Genomic DNA, 16,422 nt, shown 5'->3' on the forward strand with positions numbered 1-16,422 from the left:
GACAGATAGACTGTCTACACCACAGACCACTTAATCTTGCAAGTAAAATCAATAAAGGAACAGAGAAAAACACGTAATAAGAGTAGAGTCAAATCTGTCTCCCAAACTACTTACCAATTCTTCTGCAAAAGATTCCCCCAAATCAGCAGTATTTATGTAGTAATACCAATAATTTAGACATTCTCTTAAGGCTAAATAAGACTTTTAAACAAAGTATGAAAAAGCACAGAAAAAGAAAATTAGACATCAGCCTTCTCACCTTTGCTTTCCGAAGGACGTGGCCTCGACATGGAGAATTGTTTGATGAGGGAGGTCGCTTCAGAGCTGCTGCACTGTTCACAGGTATTGAGCATTCGGTATCACTGGTATCACAGCTGGAGATTGGAGAGTTTTCCAAAGTTCGGTGCTTGAAAATTGGGGACTAATGAAGAGCGAAAAGCTTATATTGAGTTTCCTCCGAATAGTCACATGGGCAACATTTTCTATCTAGATTTAGAACTGCAGATCTTTTTTTTAAAGAAAACATATTCACAATAATGATGGGTAAATGAAAAAGAGATTAGAAAAAAAAGAAACAAAACAATGTGTGTGGGGGTGTGTGTGTGTTCTGTGATGAAAATTGAAGATTCTTTTCTTTCATTAAACAACTATGGGTCACCCAGAGGAATTGACGCATCCCTCCCTGATCCTTCTGATGGCTGCTTTGGACATAGATCTATAGAACAAGCTGGGATTGCAGAGCTCCATTGTGAAACATGTGAAATGCAGCCCTTGCAAAGGGTGGCAGCGACTGAGAGGAGACCAGCACAAGTAGGTCTCCATCACTGCATGATGACTTTGTGCATTTAAATCTCCCTGGGATGCAGCAATGTCTCAGTTCCTCCACTTTTACAACCACTGAGAGCATCAAGGCATCAGCTTTTGCACATTATCCTAACACATACTGCCTGTGATTCCCATGTCTACCTGCTCCCTGTTGCCGTAGAAAATGTAACTAACACAGAAAGCCATTTAATTCTGCTCTTATTTCTTGGGCTTAAAAAAACACTAAAAAACTCAGTTCCCTCTCATTTCTGCTGGAACTGAGAAGGCAGAGCACTCCCAGCCCATGATTGTGGGATTTTCATATTTAATGTGTTTGCATACCTGTGGGCTTGATGTTCCTGATTTTGGCTCAATAGCTAAGCCCAGTGTGATGCCACCAGCCAAGGCTTTCTTTAGGCTCTCCTTCACCTCAGTCAGTTCTAGCTCCAGGTTTACACGCTCAGCCTCCTTCTGCTTACACTCCTCTTCCAACTTCTTTAACTTGTCTTCAAGAATCACTTGGGTCTTCCTGCCTGTCATCCATAGCAATTTTATTATTTCAATAAGAAGCTTAAATTTACACTTACAGAAATTATTTTCTTTCTAAAAAGTAAGGAACAAGGTCTCTACATATCAGTGATATCACAATAAAACTATGTACTTTACCTACAACACTTTTCACGTAAAAGGTTTAGCAACGTAAATGCTTTCTTTCAGGTGCCTTTCCTATATTTTTAGTCTAGTTTCAAATCAGTATTTGTTTTGCTACTTTTCTGTATCATGAAAATAATTAGCCAATCACAATAAAATTATTCCCATGTTCTGCTTCTCTGAACTCCCCATCTGTACCATTTGATAGGTAGGTGTACATATACACACACATATACAAAATAAATATACACATATATTTTTATTTTTTACATTTTCTACCTATATAGAAAGCAAATATAAACCTTAAAGAGTATTGCTTAACATTAAAACTAAACCTCATGTAGGGTGGCAGGTCTTCAGCACAGAATACAAAGCTATTTGGATAATTTAGCCTGCTCAGGTGAGAATTCAGCACAAAAAAGCACCTCATACCAGCATTGACTTCAATGGCAGCACGTAGATCTTTTCTCTCTTTTCGGAGCTGGGCCAGCCTATTCCGGAGAGCTTCCTTCCTCTTTAGCAGCTCCTCCTCTTTGCTTTGTAACCTCTTTGCATCTGCCTCCACACGATTCTTGCCATATTTGTACTGCTCTGCATCTGCATGAGATTGAAGATAATTAGGGTTTAAACTAACAGTAAATCTCTGAAGTATTCCCCGAGACTGAGTATCACATGAAGCTTGTCGTGGTTTGAGAAACTGGTTTGTCATTCCTCTTCCCTTGGGTCTTTCTTGAGGTCCATGATTCCTGCCAAGTTCTGCAGCACAGCTACAGCACTGATATGGGATAGAGAGTTTGTCCTCTACATTTACCTGAGGAATATGAGATTTACCAATTAGCTTACAGTGCATTGGTTTTGAAAAATGGCCTTGCCTTTCTGTAAGGTTCAAAGGATGAAAAGGAGGCTCCTCTTTAGCTATGAACCCTTCATTTTTAGTTAGGAGGGGTGAGAGGAAAAACTACCTGTTTGCCCTTTTGCCTGGTTTTCATCCCTACTTCAAGTGCTGAAAGCATATTTTTTCTCATCAGACATAAGAGAACAGAAAGATGTTCACACTTCTTTGATTCTGGAGAGCTTTCTTTTTCTTTTTTAGTTTTCCATACAAATGCTTTCATTTCATGGTTCACATGTATCTGTGGTGTAATTAACATCACATCCTCCTCTATACCTCTGCTCCAGTTGCAGACTCAAAGAAAATAGGTCAGCTAAGAGATCACTTTGTCTGTCTGTGCATCTGAAGGCAAAATCTACAACATTAAATCATTCCTGACAAATAGTTGTTAAACCAGTTTTAGTCAGTCTTTAGTAACTGAGATACCTTTACTTCCACAACTACTTATTTCTGTACCAACTGACCTCCATGGTTAGAAAGCTACTTACTGAAGTCTAAAGTCTAACATAAATTTCTTGTTGACACTAAATCCATGACTCCTTAAAAGTTTAATAAGTTTTAAGATGTTTTAAGTTTTAGCATGAGATTAAAAAAAAACATTTATTTGTTCCCTAGAAAAAGTCATGCTTTGGACTCCATATTTTAAAAATATTATTATAGTTCCTTTTTGTCTTTTCTCCTGTAATCCCTGTTAGGAATTTCCTAGACAATCTACCTGCCCAGGAAAACTTTTTCTGAATGTCCCACTCTCCATTTGAAATTTCGTCTCTCTGAGGTAGCTTTTGATCTGTGTGGTTGTGTTCCTTCTTTTGTTATACCTTTTTCTTTTTTTGATAGTGATAAGAGTAAGCCCACTTCTGAGCAACATAATGTTCTGATGTCTATCCTAGCTTCTCATCCTCCTTTTCCCACAGGAATACAGAATTCCTCTCTGCCCTAAATGAAGAATCATTATCCCTTTTTTTTTTACCTGCTGTCCTCATGACTTTGCAGCCACAGGTCCACATTTCATATTTGTCACTCTCCACATGACACCCTTTTATCTTGTGGTGTGTCTGGAGTACTGAGTCACCAATGCACACAATATGTCCTATTCAAAGTCTTGGTGGGCATCTCCTCCCCGCCCTCTCAGATACAGAAGAACCACAGTAGTTCTTTATCTTGTTTGCTAAGACAACAGCTATTTTGGGTGTCCTCATGACTCAAGTGAGACTCATGAGACAAATGAAGCAGCAGTGAGGAGAGGTACTTACTAGACGCAGTGCGCTTCACACATGACACTGTTTCGGATTTCTTCGGCTGGCTATTTAAAGTTCTCCCTTTTCCAGCGATGCCATTAGTAGTCACAGGAGGCTTCTTGCCTTTAAACTGTTTGAAAACAAAAGTACAAATGGGCTCCAGCTATTCCTGTGCCACTGGCAATATAGTCACCCTTTCATCAAGGGCAGAGGTTGACAGAAAGCCGCTTGCTTGGAGAGCCTTAATGCAGTGCATTGATTGAGCTGGAGACGGCACTTCCTCCAGAGATGACATCTCTGAGAGCTGCCTGCTCAGCAGGAGCCATGCCAGCAATCACAGGTTACAACAAGGGATGAACTCCCCATCTCTGGTGGCATCAATGTCTCCAAAACTCTGGCATTTACGGTATCAAGAAAGCCATTGCAAAGCAGAAAAAAAAATTTTACAGCAAAGATTCTTGAAACACAAGTTTGTCAGAGTTAATTTCATACAGAAAAACACACCAGGGTTTGCCACACAAAACCTCAACACTGTTTCTTATTTACTACATGATCTTGCCATCCTTGTGGTGCACAGGTTTTTTTTTTTAAAACAATATAATTTTTACATATTTTTAAATGTTAGGAATTAACATATCAATTTCCCCTTAAACAACCTCTAGCTACTAATTAAAAGCTTTTCTTACTTAAAAAACCCTCTCATAATGGCCAGACAGGCTCACAAGATTACCAGGAACAGAACATTTCATGTTCAAGGGATTTCCATTTAGAGGGCTCGCTGTAATGAACTGAACCCTGGGAAGATCAACGCTGTCCTGACTAATCATAGTGTTCCCATGCAGGATGCCCCAGCCAAGCGCAAGGCTTGGCTTGTGCCATGCTCTGTTCTCCTGCTTCCAAAGGTTTGTGAGGACTGAACTGGAAGGGCACTAAGAAGCTTGCTGTTGCAGTCATTTATTCCTCATGTGCACCTCCAATTCTGCAACTTCACTGAATTCCAATATTCCAATATGAAGTTTCTGTAAGGGTTACGTGAGTTAACACGCAGCATGACCAGTACTTTATACAAGGGAAACACTAACAGTTCCATGTCAGATTAGACTGAAAATCACCCATCACTGTGATACATTCATAGGTTTATGCCAATGACCAGCTTTTGGAGACAGGTTATGGGCTCTGAGAAGGTCCCTGGCATGGCTGTGGGCAAGGCTTGCTCTGCCCCCCTGCTGGGGTCTGCCCATCTGCTACAAGGCTGAGCACAAAGGACTTAATCTGCTCTATAGCTTCACATTCCAGCTGAGGTACAGAAGTCTGAAGCCACCCTCAGAAAGCAGCAGAGACACAGGCTTATTTTTTTTTTTTCAGGAGAAGAAAATAGCAGCCAATAAATTAACTACTGTATATATGACTATATTCAACATAATTTAGTAAATATATAGGATCATGTTATGATATTTATGTATATTCACAAAATATATAACCACAGTATATACAATATATAAATTAGTACAATTCTAAAGAGCCAAATTTGCTGTCACAGTCAGGTCATATTTCACTTGTCTTTTGAGCTGTTTTTTTTTCTTTGAAGTCATCATTGCCTAAGGAGCCAGAAGGTGGCTAGACATGCATTCAGGTTAAGTGTGAAAGGTCACATCTAATTTTTTTTTAATTACTATTTACAATCTGTAAATCGTCAAGAACATGTGTGGAAAGCCTTTCTCAGGTACCAATACCTCCACATCAGTATTTATAACTTTGAAACCTGTTTCATTATCAGTGGGCTCCTAACTAAACTCCAAGCACTTCAGTGCTAACACTAAGGGATGTAAATAGCCCCCTTCAGATTGACAACCAGATAAACAGAACAGCCAACAAATAAAAAGCGTCGTTAAGTATTAAACAGTACAGTACCTGCGAGCCAGATCCCCTCCCCACAGCAGAGGTATTAGTGACAGACTGAGCAGAAGACAGATTGGATGAGACAGGGTATTTGTAATGGTTAGAGGAGAGTTTGTCAGTAGATAACCTATTGGGTTTCCTGTCAGCTGGCGGATAGCGCGCAAAGATTTTTGGAGACGGCAAGTTATCGTACAGGCCTGCGTTATCATAAAGCATTTCTTCTCCAATGTTCCTGCTACGAGAAGAAGGAAAGCCATCTTCTGGTTCCCACTGCAACACATACACCTCGGCAGTTAGTGAACAATACACCATGCAGAACCCCCTAGGTGAAATTAAAACGTTAGTAATGCTTTTGACCGCAGCAAGCCCTGGGTGCTTAGCAAACACACACTTATTTTTCACACTTAAGTCAAACTATTTAGAAAGAAGGGGAGGACACAGTGTGGAAAGCAAGGATTGCATTCTGTGGCTCACAGCCTCAGCACTAAGCATGTTCCACAGTATGAGCAAACCTATCACCCTCGCTGTTTCATGGAGTGCATCTTAAGTTGGTAGTTCTAGTACCAAGGGGGCACAAACAGACTGTGTTAACGGGCGGATACTCACAGGCTACACAGATGAGTCTGTGGATTACATCTGACATATGAGTTGTTAAAAGTAATATGGCCTAAGGGGTATTTTTCTGGGCTGTTTTTTTTTTCTTTTTTCCTTCTTCAGGCCTCTCCCATGAATAAAAGCTGCTGGTATACTGGCACCACATTTTATTTGATGAAGAATTATTATTCTGAGCTAAAAGAAGTACAATAGCTCTTTTTTTTTTTTTTTAATTTTCAGAAAAATGGAAAGCTCAACAACAGTACTCTGGTGATTCATTCAATTAACCTTAAAAGAAACCAATCTGGTTGCCAAATATCCTTCCTTAGCCCATCCTGGCTGTGGCAATACACTACTCATACTATGGCATGAGCACATCCAAGAACTACACAGAGACTGTTCACCACATATGTGGTCATGCATTGTTCCCAAGAGGGGCTTTTTATGTTTCTTTCTGACATTACTAAGACATGTTGGAGGACTGATGTCCAGTCCATTTCACACTTTGAAACTCTTAACTTCTCTTGAGTTTGCCTTTAGTCGGAGCTTTATGCAGCAGCCCAAATTAAGAGCTGACATGGGCTGTAGCTCCCCTGTAAATCTTCCTGAGGACCACATATTGCCATAGGTTAGCATCCACTATATTTTAAACCCTATTACACATCTGCCTACAATCAGCTGTGCAATTTATGAATGTGGAAGTGACCACTGTGGCTCTCCTTTGGGATGAGCAGTACCTGCTGCCATTTGGAAAGCAGCCCCAGGGACTAAGTGTTTGGGTTTTGGTGTTTTTTCAACAGACATTAAAAACTGCCTGGTGTAACTGACTTCCAAATTTTGCCAGGTCCAGTGTGATCTAAAAAGTACCCCCTCAAGTGAGTATTATATTCAAGGACTTGGCAAAGAATCGCCAACAGGCAACTGCTTTCTAAACACACGTTGGCTCATGTGCAGGTTAATGCAAACAATATGTCCCATCCCCCTTTTATTCTGTAGGTGTGAGGGGAGTCTGCAACCCCCAATCAAAAAAACATGAGTTCATTTGGAAACTGCCCAGTGAGCATTTCTAGATAATATAATTTTCAGATGTCCATGCATTCAACACATGCAAACCATTTCTTCTGTGCAAATTCAATTCTTACCGATCCGTTTATGCAGGGAACATCATCATAATGAAGTGCCATTCCACTTGGACAGGCATAGCCGTTGGCAGTGCTTCCCCGGTACGGATTTGTAGATATAACTCGCCTGTTCATGAAACTGAATAAAGCAAAATAAAAATAATAAAACACAGCGCTTAAACCTAAGCCTAAATTATGATTCAGTGGTATGTTCCCCACGTCTGATTCTGTAGCCTGGAAGCACATAGCTTCTCACTTTCTGCAGGACAGCTTTAATTCCTTTGCCACTCACGTGTTGCTGCTAGCAGCCAATATTACAACATATGTTCTTGTACTCCATTCTTACAGTGGGAATACAACTGTGTGAAGGCCAGTAGGGCAACAGCTGTAACTGCTCAGTGGCATATTTACATGGGAACCTGCTGATCTATGTTATACATCAGCTTGCCAGTGTCCCAGAAATGTTCCCTTGCTGTCTGCACTGGGGAGAAGCAGGTGTTTCTGGGTGCATGCATGCTCAGGGGGATGCAAACTTAGGAACTGAAAGAATCAAGAATCAAATCCAACAAAAGTTGATAAAAACCTCCACAGAATTCAAATGAAATCTCCTGAACAATTACTTCCTCAAAATCTGGGAATTTTTCTTTTCTTTATCAGAGCTTTTGGCTGGGTATGCCACTATGCTTCCCAACTCTCCCTGGGTAATTGTGCATGGAAATACTCTATATGCTCATTCTTGCTCTGTTCCACATGGTGGATATGTGTCCTCTGGAAGCTTCAAAAGGGGTATCTATCTATCTATCTATCTGTCTGTCTGTCTGTCTGTCTGTCTGTCTATCTATCTATCTATCTCCATATATTTTTATATATTTTAATTTATTCCCTTATCCCATCCCAAATAACAATGTTGCTTGTTTTACCGGAATTCTGCGGAACACATGCAAGATATCAAGAACTACACTGGGTTTGCAAAGATCTAACAATGCAGAAAATGGCACAGTTGTGCCCAATAGCAATAATGACCTCAAAGGGCAAGTTTTCTTTTGTAGCAACTGCTAGAATTGAATGAGGTATGGAGTGAGATCTCAAATAATTCTTAGAGCCTCAGGTGTACACGAATGGGAAAACAAAGTTTTCCATCCCAAACAATGGAACTATTCAGACTTTTTGCTGACATTCATAAAATATGATAAAGCACTACTAATGCAGAGAGGGTCTTCTGTAGCGCTGGCAGGAGCTCAGGAATGCTGTGGTTTAAACAGTTGCTTTCTTTTGGCTTTGGAATAACATGGAGTCCATTGAATTTCTCATTCAGAAGGAGAACTGGGGCTCACCTGAGCTGCGGGAGACCTGGGCTCACAGGAGGGACAAACCTGCCCAGCTTGGTGTGAACCTTCCAGGGCAGTGTGGGGGTGGAACAACCTTTGGACAGGAACTTTTCTTACTTCAAACAAACTAACAACAAAAAGCCCAAGGAAAATTCCATGATAAAAATGTTTTTAACTTTATCATATCTCAAACTTTATTAGACATTATTAAAGGGCTGAATTTGTTTACTGTTCTCAGCGAAGAACATTATTCAAGTGTTTTTGGTTGGTCTGAAGAATTGCATTTGGAGTCGTTATTGTATTTCTTTCTAGTTAAGTGGCTTCAATGAGAGTGATACATAATAACCGTGTCTGAAAACTGGGATATTCATTAATGACATCTGATGCACCTGTAGTAACTATTTCCACTGCCAAAGGAAGCTAAGATTTATCTAAGGATCTACAAAAACTTCATAAGCATTATTTCACTAAGCCTCATTAATCCTGTTTTCAGATGCATCCATGTAACTTAATTGTATTCTGAAACTGCTAGATGGAAAATGGAGAAAACTTGCTTGGAAGAACTGTTTTTTCAGCTTTTCCTGAATACCTATTGATTTAGACAAAGGAAATTGATGGGGCTGTTAAGGAAGAGCTGATAGTTTTGCAAAGCATCAGTCTCAGGAAATGAATAACCAAAGTGACTGAGTGATAATCAAAGCTTTAATGATAACTGCATTTAGTTTGGAATACTGATATTCATTCTATAAAGGGCAAATGAGTATTTTATTAACATTTAAGTATCATTGTAATTTCTCCTCATTTTCTAAAAGTAGCTCAAAATCAGCAGACAGTTACTCTAGTTGCTTACAGCAAACCCTTGTAGGCTCTTAAAGACACACAATGAATTTTAACTAATTCTTAATAGGGGAATTCTGCTATTTTGCAAGTTGTTTGACATTCCTTTCTAACATGTGGTCTAGTTGCATATGTTTTTTCACTTGGCTCCAATTAGTATCACATTTGTGCAGAAAAGGAAAGCCGTGAAGTATTCGGGGGAAGAGGTTACCATTCTATTTCTCTTAAATGTGGTTATTGCTGGATGCTGACTGAAGCAAAAACACATGTCAACACAGGATAAACTTTTTGAGCCCTATTAACTTCTAAAAAAATATTAACATAAATCTGTATGCTAGGTGCATTTTAATTCTATCAAAATTATCTCGTTTTCACAAAACTGGGCTTGTGGTAACACTGAGTCGCTTTAATTTCTATCAGAAGACATTCTGATTGAAGTTGTGCATTTTCTCTTATTAAACTTCTCTTGGTACATCGCTAATGGTAGGAGGATCTTCTTTTGCACACCGTCAAAACTTTTGTCTTTTTTTTTTCTTTTTCATTTTCTGTCTGTTTGAAGTCACGATGGGCAGATGGGGTGTGATTCTCTAATGTATTAAATCACACAAATTCCTCATTTTGCAGTGGGATGAGGGATGATGCCTTCACCAGCTGTCTTCTCAGGCCACCCTCTTTCTGACCACGGCAAACTACAGGGAACATCTGCAGCAGGGCATCCCGCCTGTCCCAACCGTTTCTTAACTCCCCTTTTTAAATTACCTCATCTAGCCTAGGAAAAATAGAAGTCTTTTCCCACCAAAGACTGTTGTAATGCCTAAAATGATTCAAATGTGTAAATCACTATATATGCTAAGTATGCATTACCCTTCTTAGCACAGGATCAGTAATGGGGAATTCACCAGACTGATTTGCAATTTAAACAGTTTCCATGCTGAGCCCTAGACACTTTCCCAATTTCCACCTCCTAAATTAAACCCCAGAAATTAATTGGACTGGGGTGAGCTTGATGAAGTTTTTAATTATTCAGAAAGAACTTGAGAAGGAAACACTGAGAATGTGAATATCCAAGACTTAAATTTGCCATACATTCTTAGTGTGTTACATATATGGGCCAATAATATCCTGTATATTTGGCTATATGTAGAGCAGATACAGCCAGTAAATGTGAATTACATAGCTGCATATTTCAGAATTTGTTCTCTTCCAGTGATAGTTCTAAGTTTTTAGGCAAAATAAAAGATTAAAATGCAGCATTTGATAAGGGGACTTACTGAAAAAATTAGTAAAGATTTGAGTAAAATTGCATAGTGCCTTGCATCTTTTACAGAATTTAGCAGGATGCCAAAACAATAATCATAAACACATCTAACATGCTGTGATGTTGAAACACTTCAGGAGTTCAGTATCTGGCAAAGAGGGAGGTAGATTTTGATAAGCTGTGTTGGCAGTGGAGTTAAGATACGGATATAAATTCTCAGAGTACTGGAAACACCCAGGAAGCTGAATGCGTCTCACCAGAAGGTCTGTTTTGCAGCCTGGATGACGCTTGCCGTCATTTCCACGTCGATGTAGTCATAGTGCAGAGCTCCAGGGTCTGTTGAGGACCCTGTTTCTGCCAGCAAAATTCCTATCCATCTGCCCATGTCTTCGGAGGAGGATGCCTGTGAGGAGAGGGCAAGAACATAGGTCAGGTTTTTGCTCTGCCACTGAGCTAAGGATTATTGCAAAACAGCGCATTCTTCTTGGTTGACAAATTGCTACCACATTGTATGAGAGGCTCTGGTTTCACTCTGTTGAACTCCTAAAAACCCCCGGATTTCTTATTAAATCTGCTTTGCTAGAAGGAGTGCACTTTGAGTAAGCTGTGTGCTCATCAGTTATGATGTAATACAAAGTGGGCAATCCACAAAAAAGAAGAAAAAATAATCATTTAAGGCTAGTGGATTTAGATACAAGTAATGCTTACTTTAGACTTCAGAATATTGAAAGCTTTAACAGAATGATTTTCCGATGTTAGACTGAAGGATTTTAGATAGAATGACTCCTGAGAAGACAGTGTTACTGCTAAGTAGAAACAAGAGGGAGTAGGGAATGAAATAGTGAAATTTTAATGGTACTTTTTGGAAAATTTCACTGAATTTGTCTAGATGATGTCATTCATTTTCCTAATGGTGCAAGTAAAAACATGAATACTACTAAAATAATTTTAAATTTTTCATGTTTTGCTTCAAATCACCAATTCAAAAGTTAAACAGTAGCAAAGTAAATAATGGATAAAAGTAGGGGGGGAAGGAAACTGCGAGTTTTTTAGGTTTTTTCTTATTTGTAAATATTTCATTGTCTTTCACAGTTCCTTGACCTGTTTTCTAGTTTTTCAACTTCTCTGAATTGCTCTCAGGTAACAGGCCTGTTTGCAAGGATAGGAGACTAATATGACCTGTAGTTGGAAACATAAAGTGGTCAAAGTGCCCGTCCTGCCACTGAAAGCACAAGGTTGTCTCCTCCTATCTTCTCATTTCAGGTTTTAAAATATGACGAATAAAGCCCCCAGAGAAATTCTGACTCACCTAAAACAGACAAAAGTGTGACCTTCATAGTGCAAGGAGGAGCATGCCAGTGTGTACACATGTGGTGTGTCAAGAGACACACCAGGCTGCTGGCACACTGTATTTTCTTACTGCACGATTACCTTAGTACAGACACAGACAGAGCAAAAGGAGTTCACATAAATAGCAGACAAATGAGGGTTAAGAGCTCTAGAGCTCCCATGAACAGTGATCCATTATTTAATTATTGCTAAGTTATTTACTCAAAGTAATTATATACCCCTGATGTAGAAGTGTGCCTAGAGAAGGAGCAGGGATATTTTAGTACCAGGTCAAGGGAAGGTCAGTGTAGAGAAAAGCATCTTACTGAGAAGATTTCTGAACTACATTAAATCTCAGTCGTTTTTTTTGTCTACAACACTTAGTATTTCTCTTCTCCTTCCAGTATTTCTTATTCAGCTCTGCAATAATATTATTTCAAAGATTTTTTTTTTTTTGTTGAATGGACAGGTTGTATGAAAGCGCTTCTCTAATTTAGCTTGTGGGTGTTCCTAGAAGTCACAGCCATTAGCAAGCACTGCACCTCAAGCACAGCAACCTCCTGCCCATTTCGGAGCAGGCGGAAGGTCAGGGGATGCTTCGAATCCAGTCCCAGGATGACTTCGCAGCCACGGAGAGGGATGGAAACAATGTGCGTCTTCAGATCTGTCCTGTCCTTGTGGAAAATCAGTTTATTGTCTTTCACTCTGCACCAGCGCTCACGCCAGCGGTTGTTAGAGAGCACATTGAGATATCCTGCAATAAAATGAAATGTGAGATATTTTACTTCTGACATTTTTTTAAAAGAAATAAAAAAAAGAAACTTATTTTCAGTGTAATGCTAGCCCTTAAATAACTTGTTCCTCTTCTAATAGAAAGTCCAGATGGGTTTTAGGAAGACAAGTAAATGACCATTCCCCACTTCTTTGATGAAAACTATCACTGTGCCAATAACCTAGAAAAGAGCATATAAATATGTGATCCTGCTCATGTGCAAATGGCTGTTCTGTGTCAGCCACTGCAGCAGCTGGATGAGCAGGAGGACACCAATCCCCAAGACTTTGGTAAGAATGGGAAAGGGACAGTGATAAAAAGTTACATACACAGCCGATGTGCTCATACACCCTCTCTGTGGGTAATGGCTTTGATAACTATGGCTGACCAAAATTTTCTGGGAAAATTACAGCTCCTATTATATAATTAGGTAATGAGCTACCTTCTGTAACATCCAAAAGCAGTTTTTTTAAAGACTTGCTAGTGTTGATGCTGTATGTTCTAAATTCATTTAGAAAGAAGAATACACATCGGGTTTGCAACGCTTATAACCAACATTTAAGAGATCGTTATCTATGTGAATAAAAATAAAATTCATAATGGTTTAAAATTCAAAAAGTAAATATGCATGAATTTTAGCTTATCTTAAAAAAAAAAGTTTAAAAAAAGATTTTTTTTTCCCTCAGGGATGATTGAGTGCCCTTACAACTTTTCTTACCATATTTACATTGATACAGTGTCTAGGCATATAACATCAATTAAACAGGCAGTGTTTTGTGGTTTTCCTTCTCTGTCTAATAACAACAATCATTCCAGACTCAAACCTTACGATCAAAGCAATGCCCATTTTTCCTGCCTTATTATAGTTTGGGAATGAAAAAAAAACCACCTTTTACTTTTGCTTCCACAATACAAACGGTACATGAATTCAGCATGTTGCTGCTTTCAAACAGGTTATGAGGAGGAAAAAAATGATATCTTGCAAAAGCCAGAAGTGAGGTTAAAAAATTGTCTTCTACCTCAGATCTGATTTTCATTTAATCCTGTTGGAGAGCTCTCTCTTTGGTTTTCATTAAAACTATGACTTATTATTAATTTTTCTGGGTTTTCCTTCCAACATCATGGTTCCAACATCCAAATGCAATCCAACAGGATATAGGAGATCTGAATTGTGCACATCTTGGAAGGTGCTATAAAAAAATGAGGATGTGCACAATCCTCTGGTTTGGCTCCTTGCGATGACCATACTCTTCAGCTCTTCTCCCTCCTCCTGTAACAAAACCCTGTATCACTGTGCATTATATTACAATCCCTAGAAATGAAAAACCCTTCACGTGCAAGCCAGATGGCTTGTTTTGGAGTCAGAGTCCTTTTTTTCAGACAGTTTTTCCCCTCTGCTTCCAATGCACCTCTCAGAAAAGCTCTTCCAAAACTTACTACTTCAGCTGAACTATGCAGGATCCTACACTTTCCCTCCCACATATCTCTACTTAAACCTTCAATAGCTGAAATGACCAAAATGCCTTCAGCGTATTCCCAGTGGGGGCATTAGTACTTCCACTTCATCCAGGCAGTCTAGGACCAATGATGTTGTAGGGAAGAGCTTTGCCGTGACTCCAAGTGCAGTGGGTTTTAGTTTCCACTCTAGCTGAGTGTCCCCTGCAGCCCTGCTGGGATTTTCCCTTTGTTCATGGGAGGTAGAGCCTTCGAAAGTGTAAAAACCTCCAACTATGGAGCACTCTCCCAGAGGGCACTGAACTGAGCCAAATTACTGGTGGTGAGAAACTCCTTCTGCAAAGGCTTCCTGCAATGACCAAAGCCTAGACATTTATATATTTTCCTATAAAATCTGCAAGTGGTGTTGAGTAGAGCCAAATGCAGGCAAATAGTAATGGCTGTATTTATGCCCATATCTGAAATAATGATAGAAATACAAAGAATTAGATTGTACAGCTGTGGTTAACATCTCACATAATACAGAATAATCAACGGAGTATGAGAGCCCGGAAGTTTAAGCTTTTATGGAAGCCAGATGCTTCGGACAATGCATCTGGCTGGACACAGCTTTTCCCAGCTGTTCTTTTGGTTGATAAATCACATCTGTACTTAGCTGATGTATAGACACATATACACACACTTATTTAGTCAAAGTTTGCTTATGTAAATGATTCCCTAAGTGTGGCTTGAAAGCCACTTGTGATCTATGACGTTCTCTCTGGTGGTCCATGGATCTGCTTCTACCACCTTGGACAAGCATCTATCACACTTCATGCTCCAATGAGTTCTGCCAACTGCTGCATAATCATGGGTTTTCTCAAAGTTTTTCTGGGTCAATTAAAGGGTAAAAGGCAAATTCAAACTCAGAATCTGGTGCAACTGCTTCAAAGCTTTCTACAGAAAATTTTTTCTGGAAAGGATTCGGTGAAGGGTGTCTTCAATCTTATTTATGTATTGAAGTGTTACTTAATATTTGAGCACCAGAAGGCAAACAGGAGAATGTAAATACATTGCATTGTTTTAAAATAGCAAAGCTGTGAGGACATCAGCTAAGTGCATTGCACAAAGTCTTAAATTGTGAGCAAACCTTAACAGCTAAGACATAAAATGTAAGTATTTTCTGCATGCTGTTTTATACGCTTCCTTGGTGCTGCCAAGCACCACAGCTGTCATATGGAGTGATCAAAATTAAGAGTTAAAATAGCTTACTAGAAATTTGTTACTTCATTTTGCCCAATATGTACCACTTTAGGAACCTATAATTAAACTCAAATCGCTTTCGTTGAGGGCAGTTGACTGCTGCCTGCTATTCCATAAAACCTTAACCACAATCCATTATAAAAGACTTGATCACTTTCCAAGAACCTTCTTCTGATTCCTAGCCTAAATTTATTTCATAGTTCAGCCTATATTCATTTTATAACCATTTGCTTGAGAACAGCTCTTGTTTCTTTATGTTTTTTTGTCCACACTTCTCTTCCCCCTCACTTCTGCAAAGAGCAATGATATTCCTTCTGAGCCTGTGCTGCCATTTTATTTAAAAAGTCAAATTATTTTAGTCTCTTTTTAAATCACAAACTCTTAATTACTCCTCTTGCAGTTCTGGTGCATCCTTCTGCATGTTGGGGGAAGAATTATAGCAGTAAACGCAATTTTAGAGAAATTTCTAGGCTAGAATTCCATAAAGTTTTACTGGAATGTGCATTTAAGACTCAAGGAGAAAAATCACTTACCACATGTTGGAACATCTTCTTCAGCTGATGAGGTCTGTTCATCTGTTGATGGCTTTTTCTTTCCTAAACCAATGATCTTCGTTATTTTTTTCCCCGTTACTTTAGTCACAGTGCCCTTGGTTTCTGTTTTTGAACTTTTTTTCCTCTTCACTATTAAGAAAGCAAAAGTTTGTATTAAAGTGTGTTTAACCTAACTGATGAATAGAGAAAACCTGAATAAAAACAGAAGTTCAGACAAAAATATCCTGTGCAAGATGAACTTTTGTACAAAGGTTGAAGACTGCAATGAGATAAACTTTATGTGCCCTCTCTAATAACCTCTGTGTTGTAAAAATCATGGCATTCTGAAGGATAATAAAAACAAAAATCAAGCTTCTAGTTTTATTTAATCTAATCAAGCTGCAAGTCTCTTTCCACAGCAGTCATCATCTAATTTATTAGTATGACTGAGGTACCCGCAAATAAACTT

At 39.0% G+C, this 16,422-nt stretch overlaps 1 protein-coding gene across 5 annotated transcripts in view; it reads right to left on the reverse strand.

The window, feature by feature from the left end:
• The window catches only part of AFAP1 (actin filament associated protein 1), a 117,154-nt gene that overhangs the window by 7,607 nt on the left and 93,125 nt on the right, over positions 1 to 16,422 (reverse strand). For 3 of the 5 annotated variants that reach the window (XM_017828059.1, XM_017828060.1, XM_017828061.1), the window contains 9 exons: positions 15,954 to 16,103; positions 12,494 to 12,705; positions 10,880 to 11,025; positions 7,221 to 7,338; positions 5,497 to 5,754; positions 3,601 to 3,715; positions 1,888 to 2,052; positions 1,147 to 1,337; positions 260 to 421 (listed from right to left, as the gene is read on the reverse strand). In XM_017828059.1, the coding sequence (XP_017683548.1) occupies positions 260 to 421; positions 1,147 to 1,337; positions 1,888 to 2,052; positions 3,601 to 3,715; positions 5,497 to 5,754; positions 7,221 to 7,338; positions 10,880 to 11,025; positions 12,494 to 12,705; positions 15,954 to 16,103 (1,517 nt within the window). The remainder of the gene's footprint in view (positions 1 to 259; positions 422 to 1,146; positions 1,338 to 1,887; positions 2,053 to 3,600; positions 3,716 to 5,496; positions 5,755 to 7,220; positions 7,339 to 10,879; positions 11,026 to 12,493; positions 12,706 to 15,953; positions 16,104 to 16,422) is intronic. The other 2 variants (XM_017828062.1, XM_017828063.1) reach the window with 1 other exon arrangement.

This window comes from Lepidothrix coronata, unplaced genomic scaffold (genome assembly GCF_001604755.1).
Source record: "Lepidothrix coronata isolate B3197 unplaced genomic scaffold, Lepidothrix_coronata-1.0 Scaffold145, whole genome shotgun sequence".
Classification (NCBI taxonomy): domain Eukaryota; kingdom Metazoa; phylum Chordata; class Aves; order Passeriformes; family Pipridae; genus Lepidothrix; species Lepidothrix coronata.